Genomic DNA, 26,115 nt, shown 5'->3' with positions numbered 1-26,115 from the left:
GCCCGACGCACTGATGGAAAATGCACGATTCCATAGGCTACCACTGATACTTCAATGAAAAGCATGAATTCAGAGTATGCATAGGCCACAACTAAAGGTTTAATTTGAACACAGTACATAATATAACAAACAACACAAGCTTTCAATTGTAAAAGTATAATTTGAGTATCATTTGAGTATGTAATTAACCACTATACTTATATTTGACTGGGGTCCCCCAGGGAATGTTCAGCCCAGAATTCATTCAGAGCGCATGTGGTTAATGCCATCTGAGAGGACAACAGATTTCCAGATAATCAAAAGGCTGTAGATGGAATCATGGATGATGTGACTCGATCATTGTCTCCCGTTGGCACATCAGGAGACAACGATCGATCGATCGAGGACACCATGTCGGCCTCCTTTTTCTCTTCCTTCCACAGCCTTTTGTATTCCTGCTTGAGCTCCTGGTAGCTGCGGGAGAACGTGTGGAAGATGGAGGTGGCCGGGAAGGCCATGATGAGGATCCCGCTCAGGATGCTGGCCAGCGCGACCAGCTGCCCGGGGATGCTGAGCGGGACCATGTCGCCGTAGCCCACCGTGGTCATGGAAATGATGGCCCACCAGTACGTGGCCGGTATGCTGCTGAAGCTGTGCCGTGGCGGGACAGAGGTGCGCGGTGCCAGCTCGCTCTCCGCCAGATGGACCAGCGGGGAGTAGAGGGCCACCGCCACGCACACGAACAGCAGCAGCAGGCCGAACTCCCGCATGCTTCGCTTTATGGTCATCCCCAGGGTCTGCAGGCCCAGCGAGTGGCGAGCCAGCCGCATGACGTAGAGGATGCGCAGGGCGCGCAGCATGCGCAGGATCAGGCCCAGCTTATCCAGGTACCCTCTGCCCGGTCCGCTGCCGCCACCGGCACTGTGGTGGTCTTCGAGCGACGCGTCTCGGAGATCCACGGCCAGGGACACGTAGTAGGGCAGGATGGCGATGGCGTCGATGATGTTGAGAGCGCTGCGAGCAAACGCCAGCTTGCTCGGCGCATTGATGAACCGCAGCCCAAACTCGAAGGTGAACCAGGCCACACAAACTGACTCCACCACAAACATGTTGTAACACTTCTGGGAACATTCACCCTGCGGAAATAGACAGGGAGAGATACTCATTAGATTAAAGGTTTAACATACGGTAGTTTGTTAGCACACCGTAACTTGGTTGAGTCCAGTCTACAAATAATATGGACCACTTTCTCTCTCTATACACCAAATAACTTTGACAAAAAATTGCCAATCTACAAGCTCACAGTACGTTGCGACGCGTTGTGAGCTTGTAGTTCAGCTATTTTTGGCTTATGTTACCTCCAGAATATGCATGCTGGGGTTCTAGTGGTTAACAAAAGTGGTATTTTAACAGTTTTAAGCATAGTTTGATGTATTGATTATCACGCTAATCAGAATGATTTTGGCCACAATAATCTTGACATGACATTTTCATATCGTCCCCCTCATGCCTAACAACCCTTTTTTGGGCATAGAAGGACCCCAGAATAGACCCCTGAGGGATGCCTGTCAAAGAAGTATAGGGGTTAACTGATTAAAGGAACACAACACAAAATGCAGCTTCATCTCACCTGTAAAAAAAGGAATCACTTTGTCATTACAACTGATAATCACACGCCTCATCTGACTGGCATGTTTTCAACTTTAGACTAAGCCAATAAATCTCTGCCAGGTGGCACACCCTATACTTCTCTCCATCTTTCTGACTGCCTGGGGCAAGTTATAACAAGGATATATACTGTAAGAAATACTGTACTACTGTAAATACTGTAAGAAAAGATTGCCATTATTACAGTTCAACCAAAGTGACAAGCTGTACGGAGACATATTTGGTATAGTGAACACATTGAAAAGTAGAGTGGCATGTTATCACTAGGACAAACAAGATGTTACAGGCGGCGCACACCAGTCCTTGTAGTGGTGCCGGCGGCCGGCCCATGGCAAAATGTAGTCTTCTAGACTAGAGACATCAAAGGCCGCACATATACCTTTTAGCCCAACTGTTTTCTTCAGGGTATGTTACATGTTACAGCCTAACACAACACTGCAATATGTACTGTATGTGTGTGTGTGTGTGTGTGTGTGTGTGTGTGTGTGTGTGTGTGTGTGTGTGTGTGTGTGTGTGTGTGTGTGTGTGTGTGTGAGCGACCCTTGTTGCTCCAATGTCCCTGTCTCCAATTGTGAACAGTTTCAATGTTCTGTGGAATCTGCAGACTACTGAAGGGACTTCCTGTCCATGACAGGTGTGCTAATGCAGAATGTGCATGCAGTCCATATCTGCAACTGGGAATAGTCCGCTCTCTGCGTGATATGCTGCCGTGGATGGTAGCATACGACAACAATAAGTATGGGAGGTGTCTGCCTGACTTCTGGGCAATGCTGACAGCTCTCCCTGCTGAAGGTTGCCTTCCTTCGTACTAACTTCACTCAGTCCATCACAGGTAACCCCTATTGCAACATGGCCTGGGACATGTTGAATGCCAGGTTGAATGTATAATGAACAAGAGCAGAAAAATGAAGTCAACTGAAAAGCAACGGCTGGTGCACTCCATAAATGTTAACAATGTGGACTGCATAAGAGCGGCTCACAACACTCTTGTCACTGGAAAATATAAGCCAAGAGGAAGAACACGGAAAGTGGCCCGAAATGGATGTGAGAAGATGAGAAATGTGTGCAGAACCTGAATGCATGCATTGATGAGTTCGACTCATTCCCGTTTAATCCGGCCTCATCCACACTTTGCACCCTACAGTCAACCATGGCTGCCTCTGATGAGCCCATTGCGGACTTTATATCAGCCCATTCTGCAGGAGAGGACAAGTTGAACATCTTCTTGCGGGACCGCGTGTTCAGTAAGAATAAATCTCTCCATGCACCTGTCAGTTTGAGCAAACATTTTACATTTTCCAAGCATGCATGCGTAGAGAAGCCCGGTGAGTAACTCAAGGCAAGAGCTGCTGAAATGGAAAGAAGCGCTCTCAAAGCAGTGATCAACCTGGTTGAAGACAGTCAACTTGTCAAGATCCCAGAGTTGCTGGAACATCGTGTTGTTGAGGAATGTGTGGCCTTATTCAACCCCAATGGTACTTAGGCTACAGGAAGACACAGAAGAGCAAGCTCATCCTGAAGTTCTCTCTCCAAACTATACATACAAGTGGTTGGACTATGTCCACAAGGTGTCATCCATCCTGCCATTGTGATGCTCACTGGTTCATCTGTGTTAATGACCCATATGATGCAGCATACTCAACTAAAGATGATGAGTGACACCTGCATTTACAGGGTGAGACACATGTACCCAACACATACATGACATTTAAGGCATTCAAAACACTGTGTGCTATGTAGTGTCAGTAAAAGGAGCGGTTGCAGCTACCTCACAGACCTGGCACACAATGTGGAATGCAGAGATTACTCTGTTGGCCCACATTGCACCAACTTATCAACACAACAACCAATGGAGGACAACAGCATTGAGCAGTCTGAAGCTGACACCATCTTCTTCACTGTTATGCAGGCTGTGATGACAACTCAGGTTTCTATGGCAAAAGAAAATCATCAGTGTATGACAAGGTGGCACGGCAGCAGCTCTCACAGTGTGGAGATAGCCTTGACCTGGCTTGAGAAGGAGGTAGAACAAGAGTTATTTGCATATACGAGACAGGTGATCTATGGAGACAAGAAGCCTGTGCTGCCAAGTCTCCCTCCAGATGCAGATGCCTACGCCAATACTGCCTCCGCGCCAACTACTTGGCGTAAATCTAGTGTGCCACCCCACACTGAGAGCTGTATTTTTCGTGTCTTAAGTACCAGGTCTTATTACTTAACTTAAGACCTGGAGGCGTGGTCAATGCTCTTTGGACACTCAGAATAGCCAAATGGCATTGATCATGCCTCCAGGTCTTAAGTTAAGTAATAAGACCTGGTATTTAAGACACCCAAAATACAGCCCTGAAGCACCACCCCTCGCCACTCGGACGTGGTTGGGAACTGTAGCTTTGTTATACAATGCTCTGATGAAGGCACCTGCCAAAAGTTACAGACCCATAAGGGTCCATTTGGCTTCAAACTATATCATTTAGCCGGGGACCCCTTGGAACTCCCTCAAGGACTGTCACTACTACCGTAGTTTCATGCAAGGGATCCTAACTTTGATCAGAGGTGAGCAAACTAAGCTGGAGGTCTGATGGTGGAGTGGACGCCCCAGGCTGTGGAATGTGGATCAAGGGTTTCCACAGATTATGATCGTGGAGTGTTATTATAGTTATATGTTGTTATATTTGGACACTTTGAAACACTTTCTCTCAACAGTGAAAATCATTTTCAACCAGCTTTACTTGGCCAGTTCTGCCCTCCTTTTGATGTTGTAGCAAATAGATCCAAACGTTTGACGTTTGTCAGTGTACGCCTGTACGGACATGTTGATAGCGAATGCAGTGAGCACTTACTATGAGACCTAGCAGATCATGTCTGTCTGTCTGTGTGTGTGTCCGTGTGTCCCCCCTTTGTGCCCATATATGGAGCTGAGTGCTCTGCCTATATGGGTGGGGCATTCCAGCCTAATGGCTGATTGGAAAGCACCTGGGCCCGGTGCCTCCAGCAGCTATAAATAGCCAGTCTTGCTGAGAGTTCCAGAGGATAAGGTAAAAACACTAATCGTCCAGTTATAGTGCCACCATGAGGCTGAGTTGAAAATGTTCAAGTGGCATTTCTTCCTCGGCCTAGTGTGCGTGCACAATTTCACGGAAATCACACAATGTGTTCATGATTCGCGGCATTTTGTTTGAAACCGAGCACTGAACTTTGGAAGCCAATCTTAGCCAATCAGGATGGAGTCTGAAAAATCTGAGACCCGTTTCGTTGAATGGCTCTAGAGAGACTGTGTACCAATTTGCGTGATGTTTGAACAAAATCTGTAGGTGTACTGTCAAATCGGCCTCCTGGTGGCGCTATAAGAGGCCAATGTGAAAACCGTGGGGCAGAGGTTTAACTGTGGCAGGGAGTGTGTGTGCAGAGTATGGCTGCGATCAAGCCAACGGTGCCAGAGATTAGTTGTCCACACACGGACGGACAGACGGAATGCAAAACATACTCTCTCCCCATGCCTTCGGCCTGGTGGAGACAATAAAGGGCCTTGATATGAAAATGGTTGAAAACCACTGCACTGCACTGCAGTGCACTGCACCCGACGACCTTACAGGCGTATGCAAAAGCTCAACTTATGTAACTTTGATAGCATTTTGTGTAGACATAGCACTCTATAGTATGCATAGTTTCATTATATAGATATTTCACTGTTACGTACTGTACTGTACTGTACTGTACCCATTGACAATAAATGGAGACATGTTATGTCATGATGATGTACGATGATAAGAGCGCCCCTCGCCCCCTCATGTTGTAGTAGAATCAAGTAGACAGTCTAATGTCCACATAGGGAAAATGATAATGTATTGCTTATTTCACTGCACAAAATGTGGTGGGTCCTCCTGGGCCAAACATACTGTACATCCACAGGTGGCTGTGAACCTGTTCTAAGGTAGGATATCCTCTCATCTGCCTCAGGGGAGTTTACTTTGTCGGTGTCTAATGTTACTGAAAGAAGATATCATAATTAGTGTGCAACCACAGTATTGTTTTGCCCCCATTTATATCCACAAAGGTACTCCTCCCACAGTTTTTGCAGAACACACACATTGTCTAGATTCACCGGGGAATCATGGGCTTGTATTTTGCTCAGCAATGTGCTTTTTCTTTCCTTTCTTTTTTTTGTATTGAATTAAAGTGAATGAATACAATTTTACAATGCATGTATTATTGAATATTCAGGTATTTGTCTCTCAGAGGTTTACAGTCCAATGCCCATGTAGGGGTCAAATAAACACACCGAGCTTGTAGATCTGCTATTTTCAAATGGCCGAAATGTATAGGACTGAAGTGTTTAATGCATGTTTCGTAATAATAATAATCAAAGTAACTAACGTTTTGAAATAATTGTAGAGTAAAAGTACACACTTTTGACCTGAAATGTAGTGGAGTAGAAGTAAAAGTATTGGAAATTGGATATACTCAAGTAGTACAAATACCTAAAATTTGTACTTAAGTACAGTACATAAGTAAATGTACTTAGTTACTTTCCACCACTGTACTTGTGCAGTGAGGGGTCTTATCATCATACATCATTTGGCTAATCACTTTTGGCGACTTTTTTTATACACTTTTTTCAATACATACATTGTTCAGCCAATCAAATCATCGGTATGGGGTCGCTCAGCCAACCATGCTTCATACAAACCTTCCGTTCTTCTTCTCTGAGGTCTGGCATGCTGCTGATGCACAGGCTGACCACGGTGACCACCACCATGACCACGGAGAGGCAGGCGAATGCCTTGCCCGCCAGGCCCGACTCGGGGTTCTCCATAACCTCCCGGAGCGTGGCGAGCAGACTGCGGCGTCCCACCTCGGCCTTCTCGACGGAGGCTCTCTTCAGGGCCATCCTCCTCTGCCTCCACTCCTCCTCCTGGCGCTCGCGCTCGCCCACCTCCTCCACGCGGGTGATCATGCGGCGCCGGCAGCATCGCTCCATGTGACCCGGGTCCACGCCCCAGTAGTCCAGCTCGTCGTGCAGCGACACGGCGCACAGCTCCCGCAGCAGGCGGAGTTTGCCCGCCGCCAGGAAGTTGAGGATCACCCGGAAGGCCCGAGGGTTGCGGTCGAAGAAGAACTCCTGGCAGACTTCGTCGTAGTCGTCGCACAGCCGCGCCTTCTCCTCGGCGGTGGTGCAGAGGCGCAGGCGTCCCAGCCGGCTCTGGGGGAACTGCTCCAGCGTGCTCCAGGGGAACGCGTAGCGGTTGCCCCCCACGTTGACGAGAGCCTGCAGGGTGTGGTCGATGGCCGCGCGTGAGGAGGAGGCCTCGACGTCGGGCGGGAGCAGCCGAGCGCGCAGGAAGTACACGCCCTTGATGGTCTCGGTCTCCGGGATCTCCGTGAAGAAGCGGTCGAGGCTGCTGTCTTCGCTCGCCGAGTAGTTGCCGAAGTCGTGGGTGTTGGCATTGCTGATGATGGGCATGGCTGCTGCTGGCAGTCCCACGGGGGTTGAGTACTGGTCTCTCTATGTCAACTTGAATCAGGATGAGAAGAATCCATAGGAAAGACAGAGAAGTCTGCTGAATCAAAAATGGACAGTTGATTCTGTTTAACACGTAAACAAAGTAAATAAACATGACACAATATTACAAATGTAATTACAAATGTTGGGTTAGTATTAGATACGCACATATTGATATTATACATAACTATAGGTATGTTTCTCACATGAATATATAACTATGCCAGATTTATAATAACCATGTTTAATTTGAACCAATTGAACAGTCAGCATTGCCAGGTGTATCGTTTTTGTACCATAAGGTTCATGAATCCTGATTCAGGATCCGGTTGGCCTTTTTTACATTTACAATTCAATTCAAAGGGTTTTATTGGAATGCCAAAGCAAAAACCATAATACAACAATACAATCAAAACAAAAATGATGTACATTTGAAAGTCAGAATCTTCAATAAATCAATTTCTACAAGATCACTCGATGCAGATAGTGAAGGAATACACACAATGATTAGTCTTTAGGGTGGTTATGTTCCATTTGATATCCTTCTATCACAGCAGTGCAATCTTGCTGCTGTGTTTGCGCATTGTTGTACTTCGCCCAGCAGATATGGGAGTTTTTTGTCATTAGTCATGTTTTCAAAATCTCTGTGGGTGATTATAATAAGTGGGAAGTATGTGTCTCTGATGTCTTGGTACAATGGGCAGATGGTTAGGAAGTGTAGCTCGGTTTCCACTTCATTTAGTGTGCAGTGGGTGCATAGTCTGTCTTCTCTCGGGATACAGGTCTGCCTATGATGGCCTTTCTCCATCGCAAGTGTAACCCAGCCAACATGGCAACCTGCAAATGGCAACCCATGTCAACTGTCAATCAAGGCAGTATAAAGGTGACATCAGTTCCTAGTTCCTACACTCCCCACTCCCACCTATGCAAGATGGCCGAAATGTTTTGGCAGCAGCAGCAGCAGCAGCAGCAGCAGCAGCAGCAGCAGCAGCAGCAGCAGCAGCAGCAGCAGGTTCCTGTTCACTGTCACAATCCTTGGTTACTCTTCGGTGAGTCATATAGGCTTGGTGTCTTAACTTGGATCAACTGGTTAACTGTTTGTTTATTTTGAAAGCATTTGCTTTATGATTTATATTTGAACTTTTGGTTTAATAATTAATATTGATGAATTCTATTATAATATATATCATGTTATATAATTATATTATAAAACACCTTGAATTTTGATTTATTATATATATATATATATATATCATGTTATATAATTATATATACTAGTCCTTACCCTTTCTGAATATATGAACAGCAAATATATATATAGTAAATATATATATATTTTATATATATATATATATATATATATATATATATATATATATATATAATATTAGTGGTCCATGACATGAAAATGTTTGAGAACCACTGCTCTAAAACAACATTGGACAATGATGTTTGACAGTCAGCAATATTGTTGCTTATTCTAGATTTATTTTCGGATTTTCTGACTTTATCTGGCCTGTTAACATTTTCATAGACCTGGTTGCTTGTTTCCCTCTCAGTCAATGTGGCAACCCTGGTCATTGCCGTGTTGATGATGTAGCTTAGCACACAACAGCTAGGAGGATGTAGCAGCCTGCTGGCGTCATGTTTAAAAGTATTTTGTGCAATTTATGTCCCCGAATGTATGGATATGGACTTATGGCTCCATCGCTGCCTCTTTCTTTAGTAGAAGTAGAAATTTAACGTGTTGCTGACTGTTTACCGTCCGCACACGCACACACACACACACACACACACACCGCCTCCTGGCCTGAGGGGGTTGGAATTATCCCGGTCACTGTGAAGGCCGTAGTACTGTAAATATGACATGAATATGAATGCAAAGTAGTGGTCCATGTGTGGACAGGCTAGCTGTCGCTGCTGTGCATGGTGAGATTTGTGCAAACCGTGTAGTTTAGCAGGAGAAGACGACCAAAGGATGCAACACACACACAGTCAGCGGCGCCAAATTGTATAGGGCACATTTTGTTGTGTTGCGGCGGTAGCTAGAGGAAGCATGCCAGTGGGGTAACGGTGAGGACGGTGGCCTGTGATGCAGGTGTCGCTAAGGGACGGAGGTGCGAGGTTAATTCACTAATAAATTCATTATTAATCATTAATGTGTCAAATGGGAAAAAGGGCTCCGTTAAGACCTCCATATAATTATGGTCCATGCCTGTGTGAAAAGTGGGAGTGATTCAGACATTGTTAGAATTATTAGATAGATATATTATATTATAAAATACTTTGAATTTTATTTTCTAAAAGCATGCATGTAAAGATATAGACTTATTAGAAAAATGATTAAAGATTCGATGCTGATCACATCGAACTCTTTATTCATTTAATAGTTTTTTATTTAAAGTTGTACAACAATGACTTTTGAAACAAAAGACTGATTTAGGCACCTGGCCTTGCAGGTCAAGTTTTTGTGTCCTTGAAAGGAAACCCATTGGATGGTTCTGGTACCGGCTGGTCCCTGGACCTGGCGAGCTGACCGGACCTCGACGCCCCCCTCCCTCCACAAATGTGGTAACACAGTTCTCCCCACTGGAGAAAGACTGAATTTCCCCTAGTTAGGAACTCAACATGGACTGAGAGTCACCACCTTTAAAGGGCCCCCATTTTGTGTTTATTATTTTCTATAAATGTTCAAAGTTGTTTAAGTTCTGTTTTTGATATAATAATAATATTTCAGTTGCCCTTTAACTCCAGTTTCTGCCTCCCTTATTTCATTGGTTTTCATTCACACATTGAGCTCCTTCTCCGAACCTGGTTTATACACAGTCAATCCCTTTACCAAATGCCAACCTCTTATTAGTTGCCCATTGCGCCACTTGCTACACAAGACTGTGCTCAGTGAGTCTGTACCAAGTTAAGATTTGTCTTTGTTTTGGGTCGGTTACGGTGCTCAGGTATTCTGCCACTGTGTATTATCTGTTTAGGGCCATTATTTGGTGTTTTTCGCTGGGTCCGGAGAATGGATTTGCAGAATGCTGTGTGTAGGGTCTCGGTTTGGTGTTTATCACATTTTTCAAGGTCATGGTTTGCTAATGGTCCTCAGATCTCGCAGGGCAATTGGTTCTATCACAGAGTCCAGTATTTTAAGCCAGGTTTTAATTGGGATGTCTATTTTGATTTTTCTTTTGATGGCATAGAATGCCCTTCTTGCCTTGTCTCTCAGGTCCTTATACAGCTTGGTTGTAGACATTTACATTAAGACAACGAAATTGAATTATCCTAGATCTGCATTTAGTATGGATGTAACGATACATTTTAACAGCGATATGATACTATCACGATACATGGACGATATTCATGGTGATACGATTCCATGATCTAAAATCGATAAGGTAACTATTTATTAAATGGTTGGTAAATACATTGACATTCTTGAACACCTGCATGACAAACCTGCATCTTGTCCTTGACATGAACACAGACAATACATACGCACATTTATCGATACACACCGTCGCTCGAGTGCAGATCCATTCACCGTCAAACCAATAATGAATGTTGGCCATGGGCGCTATACAGGCCTATACTGCCCATTTTATGTTCATTCAAAATAGTTTAATCCATTCATGAGTTGTCCTGACTGAAGTGGTTGTGTAAGAGCCATTTATTTTCTATACACTTCTTTTCTATACATTTCATTTCTATAATTGACGTCACAGTCAAGGTGTTGGCCTTACCTTGTCTATATGAGGAAGTGGGCAACACGGCACAGACTGTGTTGCTGAGGTAAAGGAGGAGGCAAACAATTTGACTGAATTGCGAGAGCAAAGACTGTCGATTTACGCTAAATGTACGTTTAACCTGCTGAAGTGATGGTAAATAAATACCCTTTCATTTAAAACGAAGTCAACGTTTGGACATCAGTTTTAGTTTTGTATTATACACGTCTAAACTAGATCTCGGGTTCAGCAACCAGCCAGTGGTGTCAAGTTCAGGACTGACACTATGTGAGTTTCAGGTCACAAGGTTGTGGCCTAGAATTAGATTGTTTTCACAATATCCAGGCACAGTATCACTAAATAACGGTATAATGTCAATATTTGCAACCCATGTAGTATTTGTTGCAGGATAACTGGACAACTTTTTATTTATTTATTTAACCAGTAAAAACACATTGAGACTGAGGCCTGTATTTTGCGTGTCTTAAGTACCAGGTCTTATTCCCTAACTTGAGTAAACTAAAGACCTGGAGGCGTGATCAATGCCATTTGGCTATTCTGAGTGGCCAAAGAGTATTGATCACGCCTCCAGGTCTTTAGTTTACTCAAGTTAGGGAATAAGACCTGGTACTTAAGACACGCAAAATACAGCCCTGTGTCTCTTTTTCAGGTGGGAACTGGCCAAGAGGCAGAAACATAATTACACTTCAATACTACATTGTCACATTGCAATAAAAATATATGGGCCAGTAGAAAGGCCACATCCGAACATGTGCAATGTTGTGCAAATTGCAATGTTGGACTGTACATTTAAGATGATCCTTTTGAAACTTCTCAAAGGAACTTGTCTAGACCCATCTTCTCTTTCTGTCATAGTGACATTGTCCTGCATCAGATCATGTCCAAATCAGGTTCTCCAATCTCCAGTAGCCTTCTTTTTTGAAGATTTTTTAGTGGTGCTATGTGTGTGGCTGGCTGGGTCTGAGCACTATGTGTGTGGCTGGCTGGCTGGCTGGCTGGGTCTGAGCACTATGTGTGTGGCTTGCTGGCTGACTGGCTCGGTCTGAGCATAGATAGATAGATAGATAGATATTGCAGTGACTGACTGATACATCGAGCGTGCGTCCGCAACTGGTTGTGGCCCCCATCAAGTGACCTTTTGACCAATGCGGCCCTCGCCCCAAGTTGAGTTCGACACCCCTGGTCTAGACTCTAGCTGGACTGCAGGTCAATTCACTACTCTGGGCCAAAGAAAGTGAGACACCCCCCTCAGATTTGAAGGCTGGTACTACACACTGTAGCCAGACATTTGATCTGAGGTTTAGACCATTTTTTACCAAATTAAATTTGGAGGAAATGAAAGGAGGTGTAACTACTTTACTGTTACTGGCTAGTGACTACTTTATCAACATTAACATGGCTATTTATGCTCACCTTCTACTCTAAGCGCCTACTGTGCACAGTATGCACAACTATACCACCCCCTGCTGGTTGAAGATAGTAGGCCAGTCAATGAAATCTAATAAGGTTTGACCCAAAATAAAATGCAATAGTAATCGTTCAAGGATTTGTATGATCCTTATAGGGTCATCCAAAACAACATCATGATCACACTCGTGTGAAGTGAGGCATCTTTTATCTTATCATCTTATCATCATACATCATGACATTCTGATTCTGGCCAATCACTTTTGGCGTCCTCAATTTTCTGTCCTCACTTTTTAAGCCCTATAGCCGATCAAATTATCGCTATGGGGTACACACACATAATGGTAAATTCAGGGGTTGAAAGTTGGGGTACCATTTATCTATAGCCTATAAGGCAAAACATGTCAAAATGTAATTATTATGCTTTAAGTAGCATTGACATGTGACATGTCAAGCTAGGGGTTTTTCATGATTCTGATTCCTTTGCTATTGATTGATTGAAATATGTATTAACAGTTTTCAGAATTACAGTACATTTCAAGCACAAACTCAATACAAAGACTGTTAACTGTGAGTGGACGACCCAATTAAGCCTTACACTTGTTTACAACAGGGTCCACATTGTTCAATTCATCAAAACTTTTAGAGACAAACAAATAGACACTTCTATGCAGTTAAAGAACAGAACAGGAATTCATCAGATATGAAGCAAAAAGGGGGAAAATACATATACAGTGAGGGGAAAAAGGGGGGGGAAAGAAAGAGTGTAGGGCGCCTGCACACAACACCATGCGTTGATGCCATGTGTGCACATGTGCAGGCACCCATCACCACGTCCATACAAAAACATAGTACAATCCAGATAAAAAATCAGCTTTTACAGAGGCCAGTTTCGAATTGCAGCCATCCGTAGGTGCCCTTTGAGAGCAGTTTTGAAGGAGTCAAGGGATTCACATGTCTTAATGACTGTTGGTAGGGCGTTCCACATTTTGGTGGCATAGGAGCGAAAAGAATTTAGTCCCTTGTTGGTGCCGAATCTGGGTTGTACATTGTTTGTTGCACTCCCTCTGGTGTTGTGGGTGTGGACGTTTACATTAAGGAAGTATTTAGACAGGTACATGGGTATCTTGTGGTGTATCGAATATTGTGGACCAGACCCATTGCAAGATGCTGTACTCTGTCGTCGACCCTAAGCCATCCCAGCCTGTCAAAGTGGGCAGGGGTGAGGTGGGTTCGGGGGGTGAGGCCAAGTAGGAGCCTGACCAGTTTGTTTTGGGAGGTCTGGAGCCTTGTTTTAAGGGCCTTTGAGGTGCTGTGGTACCAAGAGGTGGATGCATAGTCAAAGAAACCTTGTACGAGGGCTCCTGTTGACCAGTGAGGAGATCCTGTAGAGGAATCTTGTTCTTTGATTGACTTTTTTGATTAAGTTCGTGGCCATCTTATCACCGGAAAGATTGGCCTCCAGGATGGAACCTAGGTAGGTAATTTTATCCTTCCGTGTGATAATATCTTCACCCACTCTACCCAAGAAGCCATCTGCCTTTTTGAGATTACTATTTGATCCGAAGAGAATGGATTCAGTTTTTCCCAGGTGTAAGGATAGTTTGTTATCAGCGAGCCAGGTGCAGATTCTACCGAGTTCAGAGCTGAGGGTCTTTTCAACCTGCAATTTGTTCCTGTCCGAGACCAGCAGTGCTGAGTCATCTGCGAACAGGAACAAGTTGCAGTCACAAGCTGAAGTCATGTTGTTTACATATATAAGGAACAGTAAAGGTATGCTTCCTTGTGGGACGCCACAGCTCACTGGGAGGGGGGGGGGGACAGTGTTCCGTTCACTTCCACTATCCGTTCTCTCCCCTCCTTTTTTAGCTTAGATTGACTGGCCTATAGAGATTGATTGATTGAAGTGTTTATATCAGTTTGCAGAATTACAATACATTTCAAGCACAACTCAATACAAAGACTGTTAACTGTGAGTGGACGACACCATAAAGAATTACACTTAAGCCTATAGGCTTAACCTGACGCTGCCAGATCCTGTTACTTTCTTAGCTTACGCATGTTTCATGATGAATGTTTTTATGTGATGTATTCCCATGCTTTTGTTCTTGCTTAATGTAAGTCGCTCTGGATTAAGAGCGTCTGCTAAATGCCTAAATTGTAAATTGTAAATTGATCCAAGAAGCTTAATTGCTACACAAATTTGTTTCACAGCTTGCCCAATACCGCCCCCATCTGGCAGAGTCAGGTTACTATAGGCTATCTTTAGACCATATCGGTGGTGGGTGGATTATTAACCACATCCCCGATGTCCGCATTTTTTGCATATGTAACTATGTTGTCATTATATGAATATTTTATAAATGATGACAAATTATTTTTGAAAGTATATAAAATAATAATATTTTCGCTATTTTTTAAATAGTCTCATAATAAATAATTGTTGCATGTATAAACTCGTATGATTATAGACTCATAAACTAGGCCAAATAACGTCCTTTTCGTTCAAATTCAAAACTTCAGAGGCTTTGAGTCACTAAAGGTAAAGGAGGATTGATTTCACACGGAAGTATCACTTGTTTTAATTAAGGGTAGCTGGCCTACTGAATATTAAGTGTTTTGTATCAAATTCCCTATCGGAGATGTAAGTTAAAATAGGTCTGCTAGCTTTGAAGCTGCTTGTTGTAATTACAATATTTTATTTGAACACAACCTCGAATTATTCTCGCAGGGTTTTTGACTCACCTTAATTTGACCAGGCGGTTATGTGTTTGTTGTTTTGTCATCTTTCTGGCCGCTTAATTGTCATTTCTTGCTCTGCAATAGGCTGGATAGATAGGCTATACAATATATCTCCTTGATTCATTGGTTCAAAAGGACTGAGTTGTCCCTAAAATTATTTTGTAAAAAGGAAAAAACTTCGCAGAAAAAGATGCCAAGTTTCCGTGTTGTCAATCAGGTATGTTCGCATATTGTCCGTTTGCAGAGTTGTGCATCCATCAACTTAATGTCCAGTTAGTTTCCATTGGTTCGCGTCAGGCGGCGCCGTGCCCGTGCCGTGCAGGCGCGCCCCTCACATGAAGGCAATACATTGGATTATCTAACGGTGTTGTCTTCCTAATTTACTACTAGCCTACTATACATGATCCTCCTCCACCTCTCCTTGTGCGTCTCCCTCTCTTGTCTGAGTTTTCTCCCTCCATGCAGTAGTCATTCTCTCTGTCTGTCTGTCTGTCTGTCTGTCTGTCTGTCTGTCTAGATTGTCTGTCTGATGAATTGAAAATGGAGGACCCTGATGTAAACAAGTCTTAGTACTTTATTTTGAACTGTATAGGCTCCTATTCTACAAACTGAATACAATTTATCAATCAATCAATCAATCACACCCGTGCAATGTGAAGTGAGGAGCACTCTTATCATTGTACTTGTACATTATCATGACGTAACATGTCGACACTAATAGCTGAATATAAGAGGGGCTAGCACGCTTAAAAAATCAAACCTGTGTGACGTGAGGGGCACTCTTATCATCATACATCATCTCATTCCGGCCAATCACAATTTGCGTCCTCAGACTGACTCCTCACCTTCGTCTTCAATGTTTGTGTTTACACAAACATTCAAATCTGGCCATTAATTACAAACCCTCAAAGCTGGACATATTAGATGGGGCTAGCGCCCCTCATAAATGTAATGTTGGAGTTATGATGTAGTTTACAGAATGCGACAGGGAGTTCAAACTATAAGGACAGCAACTGTTTCACATGCACCACCTTAACCCTTAAATGACAATTGGATCAAAACATGACAGGTTTGTCAACCTGTAGATATTTAGAACGAAATAATATATTTCTAATATTCAAAAACAATAAGTGGCCTGTTCTTCCATCTAATACAACTCTGCCGACATTATCTATACCTGGAAATCATTTTTTGTCTGTCGCGATGTCATGCTGATTCGGGCCTATACTGTAGTGTACTGTAAACCACAGACATTTTGTACTCGACACCATCTCTGCACTGAACTCCTTGTTGCATGACGTTAACACCATATCTCTGTATGGAAGTGTGGGGTAACACCTATAAAAGCAACCTTCAGCCAATAAACTTACTGCAGAAAAACGCAATAGTCAATAAGATAGGATATTATATGAACACACAAATGCACTGTTTCTGGATTCGCACACATTACATTTTTTTGATTTAGTAGATTTTAAAACAGCACAAATATTATATAAAGCAAGACATAAACTGCTTCCTGGCAATATAAAAAAAAAGGTTTAGGGATAGGGATGGTGGGTATGAGTTGAGAGGGGAATTATTACTTTAAACAATTGGAACTACCTTGAAGAGCATTTGTGCTTCTTCTGTTCATGGAGTTAAGCTGTGGAACAGCTTGCCCGAGCCTATAAAGCTTGAAGTATAGTACATTTTAGCTTTTTGTCTTTTTTCTATCCTTGTTTATCTTTGTCTGTGGTTTTATGTTTTTATTGTTTTGTTCTGTTCTCTGTGGGAGTTTTTTTAGTTTGTAAATGTTTTTGTTCTGTTTCTCTTTTTTATGTACAGTTGTATATATTAGTATCACATTAGTATTTTGTAATATATTGTGATAAGGATATAGGCACTAATAAACTATAAGCTTCTGCCTATGCCTTTTCGATCACCTTAAAAGAACAGTTTAATTTGTAATGTCTCTCTGTCTAAATAAACTATTCATTGTGCAGGGCATCGCTGTGCTCAGACCAGAACAAACCATTTCATTTACATCAGATGAGGGTGTAGTGGGTGATTGGCTTGGCTGATGGATATTAAGTGTCAGTGATAATCCACAGACCGGAAGGAAATGATCAGGACCTAACCAACATGCCGACATTACTCAAGTCCAGCCAATTCTATTTAGTGCCACTACATATCAGTGTTGTTTTCGTCGACTAAAACTACGATGAAAAATGCTCATCGACTACCTTTTTTCACTGGCGAAAACTAAATGAAAACTAAGCTATGGTGACTAAAACTATTTAGTTTTTATTTTCGTCAACAAATAAAAACTATAGACTAAAATGTTAGGAAGGGAGTAGTGCAGGGGTTCTCAACGTTTTTGGCTGGGAACCCCCGGAAATGCATTGGCCATGTCATTGTCTGAATGCAAAAATAACTTAATAGAGAAAATATATCATAAATGAATACTGAAACCAGATATAATCATTAAGGAAAGTTTATGCATGCACCACGTACTATGTCAATTATTAATTTCCACTTCCCAGCCATTCAGTTGCAAAAAAAGGGAAAACAATAATTTGGGACCCCCCAAAATAATTTGAGAACCCTGGAGTAGTGGACAAGAGATCCAGTAATAAACTATAGGAAGTTTACAGGTCTCCACCAGGAGGTCTCTCCCCATTTCCTATCAGCCTACTGTCTGTCCCTCCATAAATAATATAAAATAAGGGGAAAAAGAAAACACCATTTAGGATAGATTATGATAAATCAAACAAACGTGTCTTGATCACATGACTATAGAGATCAGATCATGTGTACCGATTTGCATGAAAGTAATATTAGAAAATGTGTTTTACATATGTCGGCCTCCTGGTGGCGCCATAAAGAGCAGATTGAGGGAGTGCACATACAAAGTTTTACACAGATCGGTGCAGTTGGAGGTAAAAACACTAATCGGCCAGTTATAGCGCCACCATGAGGCTGAGTTGGAAATGTTCAAGTTCTTCCTCGGCCTAGTGGGAATGTGCGTGCAAAATGTCACTGAAATCACATGTGTTCGTGATTTGCAGCATTTTGTTTGAAACTGAGCACTCCACGAACTTTGGAAGCCAATCGTAGCCAATCAGGAAAAATCGTTTAGTTGAATGGCTCTAGAGAGACTGTGTACCAATTTGCGTGATGTTTGGACAAAAAAGTGTTTAGCACAAAGCGGTCTCCTGGTGGCACTATAAGAGGCCGATGTGAAAACCTTGGGGCAGAGGTTCAACTGTGGCATTCAGGGAGTATGTCTGCAGAGTATAGCTGCGAGCAAGCCAACGGTGCCAGAGATTAGCAAAACGGAGTGCAAAACATACTCTCTCCCCAATCCCCATGCCTTCAGCCTGGTGGAGAAAATAAAAGACAAGTCATTGTCACACTTGGTTTCATGCTGAAAATAGCAGATCTATACAAGCTCACAACGCGTCGCAGCGCAACACATTGTGAGCTTGTAGATCGGCTATTTTCAGCAAGTGTAAAATCAGTCATTACGACAGCATCAAGGCCTGCCAAAATGCATTTTAGTTTACTAAATGAACTGTAGATTTAGTCGACTAAAATCTTATGATATTTAGTCGACTAAAACTAGACTGACTCTACATTCCAGGTGACTAAAATGTGACTAAAACTAAATGAAGTTTCATTCCAAAGACTATGACTAAATTAAAATAGAAATTTACTGCCAAAAACAACACTGCTACATATAGAGCAAGAGATTCTATAGAGATGCTATATTATTATTAACTCATGCATAGGGACCCCCTATAGCTGTCTGGAACACCCCATCAAGGATCCCTGCATGGGTCTGGGGGTCCACGGACCACCACTTTGAGAACCACTGCTTGTAGAGAAGATCGAGACCAGTTAGTTCACCTGCATGTATAACCACAGCAAGAAAACACCCCCTGTAAACAGGAAGAGACCTTGAACAGTACCAGACTCTATAGGTGGGCGACCATCTGCCATCTGGGGGTGGGGTGGGGTGGGGGCGGGGGGGGGGGGGGGGGGGGGGGTAGAGAGATGCATGAACAACAAACAACTCCGCTCAAAATCTGCAGAAATGGGGTCCTACGATGTAAAAAATGTGGTATCTGATGTAATCATTGCTTAAATTTGTTCCAAATTGCCTTGGAAGACGTATACCGTATATACCACAGGCACCCTACTAAACAACATGTCTGTTGCAGTTCTCTCCCAGACGTATATATTGACGCACAAGACTGCATTCCCTTTGCAAATGCAAACCTTCTACTCAAATTATACATTATCATCATTCATCATACATCATACATCATCATCTTGATAAAAGTCACCGCTTTACACGAGTGTGATGATTTTTTTTTCACTTAGACTGTGAGTATGGTATTGGTAGCTTTAATGCTCATGAAGCATTCATTCCCTCCATTTCATGTTATCTGTGTGTGGGTCTCGTGTTTCCAGTAATAGGATGAAGCTTCATGTTCCAGGAATTGGAACACAATGGAGGAAGCCCTAGCTGCTGCACGCCATGGCCGTCTCAGATGGTGAGGTCATGGCTCCATTTACAGCACAGAGCTGCTGCAGAGATGCTCTCCTTACAGGAGGGAATATCCTGAGGGAAGAAGGTATTCAGTACCACCCGCTTTCACACTTCAAGCGAAGGGAGGGGGGGGGGGGGAATGGAAGGGGAGAGGGGGAGAAGGGGGAAGAAGAAAAAAAGAGGAGAGAGGGAGAAGAAAAAAAACTTATGTGGAAAGGCTGAAAAACACAAAAGGCCTTTGTTTTTGTGCATCTCCCCAGTGATTCATCCAAGTTTTTTATAGTATACACGATAGATTAATAAAAAATTGTGACTTTGTCAATTTTAGGTATGCTCGCTGAGGATCCAAAGATCAGGGCTGGTCGTGGGTTACGCATTGGAAAAAAATGAAACGCAATGAATTAAAAAAAGATCCCTTTTGTTTTAAACCATCTAAATGCACCAAATGGACCATCACCTAACCAATTTGTACTATAGAGGGTATGCACGGGACATCATCATCAAACCAGGAAGTTATTCAGGAACACCCGCTGAGTGGCAAAAAACTACTTTCTGGCCTTGACAACCACCCAATCCAACAATCCAAACAGAAAAGTCCTATCTGATTGCATTAAACAACGTTAAACAATGTTAAACTCGCTTTGCCACTCGATGTGCCATTCACTTTAAGCATGCGCATACCCTCTATTGTTGAGGGGTACTAGCCCCTCCTACGTCCAGCATGAGATGATGACGTATGACCCATGGGTACAACCAGGAAGGACCTCTAGAGAGACTGAGTCTGCTCACTAACCCTACCTGCCTATGAGCACTCATTGTGGGCATAGATTTGGGCAAAACAATTAGATCTATAAATCATCTACAAATCATGGTTAACTAATGACGATTCATGATGATTTATCATCATCATGAATCATTATGAATTAATGATGAATTCACCATGAATTCATGATGAATCGTGCTGAAATAATGATTAACTAATGCTTAACTAATGTATTAGTTAATCATTAAATATTCATTATTTCAGAACCTTATCTGCAAGTGTTACCATTTAGGTAGTGAGTATATTATTCACCTTTGATATGATAGTGATTTTAATGATTTGGATGAAGCTATGATATCAGTGCACATAATTATCACTCATACATTCCAAAAAACTAAATTAATTATCCATACCTATAACCTTAACGTTATAGCATAGCACCCTAATCCTAAACATTACTATATAACCTATTGATAAGTGAAGAAACGTTTGAAGTAGTACAAGAAAGAGCACACACACACACACACACACACACACACACACACACAGCTCTCAGACATGCAGGCTTGAGAGGAGAAGGTCATGTGAAGATGGAACTATGTCGCTGTCATGGGAATGTGATTGACAGGAGAGGTTTTGACCCTGAATGCAATGTAAGGTCCCTGGCAACAAAGTGGCAGCACATTCCTGGAACAAATCAAACGGTTCATAGTTACAAAAGAGGGCTAGATAGGTTAATGTCCACATTTGGACATCAGTTTCCATTCTATAGAGCAGGGGTCTGCAACCTTTTTGGAATTAAGTGCCATGTTTTTATTTTCTGGATAGTCAGTGTGCCATGTCAACATTAATTTGAATGACACCACATCAACATTTCCAACACATTTTGATTGTCCACGGAAATATCCTTATTTTTAATATTTTCTTTCACATTGTTATAATGATCATTAGTCTCAGAACAATCACGTATCTCCCAGACTCCCTCCCCAGTCAGAGTTCAGAGTTTTAATGAATGTATAATTATGTGCAGGATGTAATTTACTGTACATACAAATGTGAGGGACTTATTTGACTAAGTTTAAATAGTTTTTTTAAACCAAAAGTCCTCTCTCTCACACTTATGCCAGTGTGCCAGTGATCACCCTCCTTAGTGCCAATGTTGGCACCGGTGCCAAAGGTTGCCTACCCCTGCTATAGAGGGTATGCACATGCATAAAGTGAATGGCAAATCGAGTGGCAAAATTAGTGACAAAGTTAGTTTAATGTTGTTTATCGTCGCTTAATGAAATCAAATTCAAGTTTTCTGTTTGGATGTATGGGCTGTCAAGGCCAGAAAGTAGTTTTTTGCCACTCAGTAGACGTTCCTACATAACTTCCAGGTTTGATGATCACGCGCATACCCTCTATTGTATTCTTATTATAGAGTTCAGGTGGATCACCACCCATCACCACCCACCAGGCAAGCCAGGCATACTTAATGAACTGGTCGGCGTGTCCACATAAAAGCATGAATTTAACAAATACTGTACACTTTTTGGAAAAAGTTCTTCCTCCTTATATTCTAATAATACCTGAGTCCCCATCGCTATGATGCGTAAACCAGGTGTTGGTGAGGACATGTATGACGATCCTTGACAAGGTTGTCCGTGCGACGTGCGTGCCGTGCTCTGACCAACTTGGGTCCCAGTGTATTGTGGTTCTGGAACTGGATGATGAGTAACCTGTTTTTTTGTAAACAGTACCATTCTGTATAGTTACAGTAGACATTCTATATTATCTGTTCCAGTTTTGTAAATGTACTTTATTTTCGAATAGGACAGTACCTTCAACATGTGACATTGACTGAGTTGAGTTGTTTTTACAGAAAAGGCGTTCTAGTCTTGTGATTTCATGCAATGCGAATAGAACCGCTTTCATCGTTACCATGCACAGGCCTGTGCTGATGATGGCTCTTGTTTTACATGCAGTGGTGGTCAAAATGCAGTGCTTTCATTCCATGTAAATACATCCACATTGCAAATTACCTGATTAATGGCCCATCCAAGCATGGCTGGTCACATATGTGGCAAGTGACAAATGTAATGACACAGTACACAAAGTTAATACTCAGCTGAATTATTAAAATGATTGTTTACATTGTAATATGTAGAATATTGCACAAAGCAGTGTTGATTTTCACAGCACATTTTAGTTTTATTCAGTCTTTAGAATAAAATTGCATTTAGTTTTATTATTAGTCTAGTTTTAGTTGACTAAATATCATTAGATTTTAGAGCCAAATGGAGATATGACTGGTTTTTGCTTGGTTGCATGCAAAAAAATCACACTGTGTGAAATAAGTGGTGCAACTCCGTGTGAGGGTCCCCAGACCCGCAGGAACACGCCCAGGGTGCCGGTTCCGGCGAGCCACCCCTTGTCCGAAACGGTCGACAAAGGACAGAGTTACCATGTGGGGTCAACGTAACAGATTCCAGACCCCCAGGAACGTGCCCAGGGGGCAGAACATTTCTTGCAGAACATTCACTTATTATGACATTCCCATGCACAAAAGAGGTGCTATAGGGCTCATGTGGTTAAAGGGTAAGACCACTTTTTTTGAGGTTTGGGTTGTGTAGTTACTTTGCCATGCTGCAACTCACAACCCAAACCTCAAAAAAAGTGGTCTTACCCTTTAAACAGCTTCCCACCGAGCGCTCATCTGAGCAATTAAGCCATCTTCAGGGCGAATGCAGAAAAGAAAAGGAAAGGGACAATACAATACTACCTTTCCTTTGGAATCTTGTGGAGAGGGGAGGGATTTGGAGAGGGCCAGCTAGCAGGGTGAGAGGGTTCAGCCATCACCATCTGTGACTCTTGCATCTGATTATATGATACGTGACGGATACAGTAAAGGAGACAGAAGGAAGGTCACCGCCAATGATCTTAGACGCTGTGTGTGCAACTCTTTCCAACGGCCCCCCTCTTGAGGGCGCTTGTGTTGTCCACAACACTGTCTGACTGTGACAGAGTGACACACTATCACTGTGACAGAGTACACAACACTGTCTGACTGTGACAGAGTGACACACTATCACTGTGACAGCTGAGTGAGAGTATAAACAACACTTCAGATGGGTTCCCACTGTGCCATTTTTGACTTTTGACTTTTGACTTAATCAAAAAAATGTATGCTTGGAAAGATATGTTTTGATGTCTCAGTGAGTTTATATCTGCAGTGTCTCTGATATTGAAATTGACATAGAAACATCTGGAACAAAGGTTTTTATTTGTTCATCTCATATACAGTATATGTCTGTGCCATAAAAGCAGCAAATGAGTTGAAAGTAGACTTCACACAAGTGTGTCTATATGTGCGTGCATGCATGCCTGCATGTGTGCACGTGTGGATGGCACGCACAACATTTTATTTCCGTTTATGTCCCTGTCCTGCCAATTTCTTGACCCATCCTACATAAGATTGTCAGATCAATTAAAACGCAAACATCATAATTCCACCCAGCCAGCAACTCATAATCCTAATTTGGACACACAATGTATACATACGTACAATGTATAAAGTGTATAAAGGGGGGAGAGACGACAGACAGACAGACAGACAGACAGACAGACAGACAGAGAGGCATCTCTTTATTGACACAGACAGGACGTGGTAAAGAGAATGGAAATGTAATGACATCACAATGATGCCCTGCCCCTCCTTTAAACAAGTGAAACATAATGCCCTTGTGTCCGTGTGTTGTAGTGTAACATGATGTGGCTGAACAAACCTGTGTTGGGAATGGATACTAAACAAGACAAGATAAGATAAGAGTCCAGAACCAAAAATAGTGAGCTGTTGGCCCAAGGTCACTGGAATGAAGTCATGAGATGTGTGTGTGTGTGTGTGTGTGTGTGTGTGTGTGTGTGTGTGTGTGTGTGTGTGTGTGTGTGTGTGTGTGTGTGTGTGTGTGTGTGTGTGTGTGTGTGTGTGTGTGTGTGTGTGTGTGTGTGTGTGTGTGTGTGTGTGTGTGTGTGTGTGTGTGTGTGTGTGTGTGTGTGTGCGTGCGTGCGTGTGTCTTTGTCTTTGTAAACGTCTTTAAATAAATACTTTTTGAAATGTCTATGAGGAAAATGAACGGAGAATCATTTCCTGGGCCATGGTAGGAGGCGGGACTGTGACGCTCTCTAAGGATGTACATTAAGTGATAAAAGGAAAGAATAGAGCTTGGGTGAGTTTTCAGACTGCAGTGGAAAATAGGCAGTGCAGTTCTGACTTGGGGGAAATCAGAGGTCATTCCAATCCACAGCCATGGGAGCCAGGAGGGAGAAGAGTCTAGAGCGCACTTTAAGTATGTGATGCCCTCGGTGTCATTCATTCATGATGAAATATTCATTATTCTACATTGGATTGAAAAGCCAGTGTGTGTGGGATGTGGGTGGTGGACCATGTGTGAGGGAAACAAGAGAGCATGCATGTCAAACAGCAAAACAGACCCTCGCGAGGAGAGAGGTGTAGGATCTCACAAAGTCACATTTAGAAGGTCATAAAGGCAGAAAGAATGTCATGTAAAGGACCCCCAAATTGACCTATATTTGGCAGCGGACCCCCATGATCTTTTTTGTGCCAGCGACGGTGAGGGCCCGTGGGGAACCACCCTGAAGAGTAAGATTTATGTAAAAAATAATAAACAGATGCTCCGATCACAGTGCGTTCCTTTGAGCCGTGCTGTGGTCGGGGACCAGGGGTCCTTGAGGGGGTTCCAAGGGAGCCCCCATGCAGCTAAATTATTGATAGGAACCAAATGGACCCTTAGGGCCGATTCATACTCTTATTTTACCGCTGTAGTGCCGAAATGATTTCGGTTCGTCAGAAATTTTCCGTAGCACCTTAGGACGGTATAGGCTACCTGCCCCCCCGAACCTCAAATGACGTCACATTGTAGTATACAGAGTCGAACTGAGTTTTATTCGGCTCTAAAATAGGAGTTTGAATCGGCCCTTACAGGTCTGTAACCCTGAGAGTATATAGATTTGTGTATTGAAGTATAGCTGAATATGTCAGCCAGGCATCATAGGCTATACAGTTGGAAAATATAGCCTATATGTGGCTGAACATTATATGAGGGAAATGGATTATTTTGGTGTTTTTGACTTGTCATATTGTGATTATTCTGTGACGTGTCTTGTCTTATGTGCTGCCTGTCATATTAGTGCTGTTTAGTGCTATTAAAAAAGAAATCTGTAAAATAGCTTGTTGGTACTCTCTAGAGTGTAGTTGCTTATTTAGGCATGTTTCCTAATGTTTTTTTAAACCAGTGATGCTCACACATTTTCATGTCAAGGACCCCCTGATTAATGTAAACAAGTGTAATGCTTAATTGGGTCGTCCACTCACAGTTAACAGTCTTTGTATTGAGTTTGTGCTTGAAATGTACTGTAATTCTGCAAACTGTTAATACATATTTCAATCAATCAATCAATCAATCAATGTATTTGTCCTGCCGCCAAATGAAATAAAGACCCTCTACATCAAAAAAATATTTTGCCAGCCAGGAACCCCCATACAAGATTTGTGTTCTTGTTATAATGTTTCAAAGAATATTCAACATTTTGTCACATTTTATGTTTTCCATGATTGTTTTGAAAATAGGCTAGTTATATTAAGTAGTCAGGCTTCTTTTGGGTTTGTGGTTTTCACAGACCCCCCCCCCAGTGTACAGTGTTGGCAACACTGTACAAGTCTCGCGTTACTTGGTGGTGGTATATAAAGACGTGTGGTCTCACTGCTCGCTCTTTCCTTTCT

At 42.6% G+C, this 26,115-nt stretch overlaps 1 protein-coding gene across 1 annotated transcript; it reads right to left on the bottom strand.

Moving 5' to 3' along the window:
* Positions 1 to 296: 296 nt before the first annotated feature.
* LOC308319982 (voltage-gated potassium channel regulatory subunit KCNG4-like) lies at positions 297 to 15,076 on the bottom strand (the record flags this gene model as incomplete). The annotated part of the gene is made up of 3 exons (XM_080770243.1): positions 15,040 to 15,076; positions 6,335 to 7,202; positions 297 to 1,115 (listed from the first exon to the last, which is right to left on the bottom strand). The coding sequence occupies exons 2-3, from the start codon at positions 7,106 to 7,108 to the stop codon at positions 297 to 299; spliced, it is 1,593 nt and encodes a 530-aa protein (XP_080626369.1). The 5' UTR covers positions 7,109 to 7,202; positions 15,040 to 15,076.
* Between the last annotated feature and the right edge of the window lie 11,039 nt (positions 15,077 to 26,115).

Source organism: Protomyctophum bolini (genome assembly GCF_963924005.1).
Source record: "Protomyctophum bolini genome assembly, chromosome: 1".
Lineage (NCBI taxonomy): Eukaryota > Metazoa > Chordata > Actinopteri > Myctophiformes > Myctophidae > Protomyctophum > Protomyctophum bolini.
The sequence above is the reverse complement of the archived record's forward strand: the minus strand, read 5'-3'. Positions and strand labels throughout refer to the sequence as shown.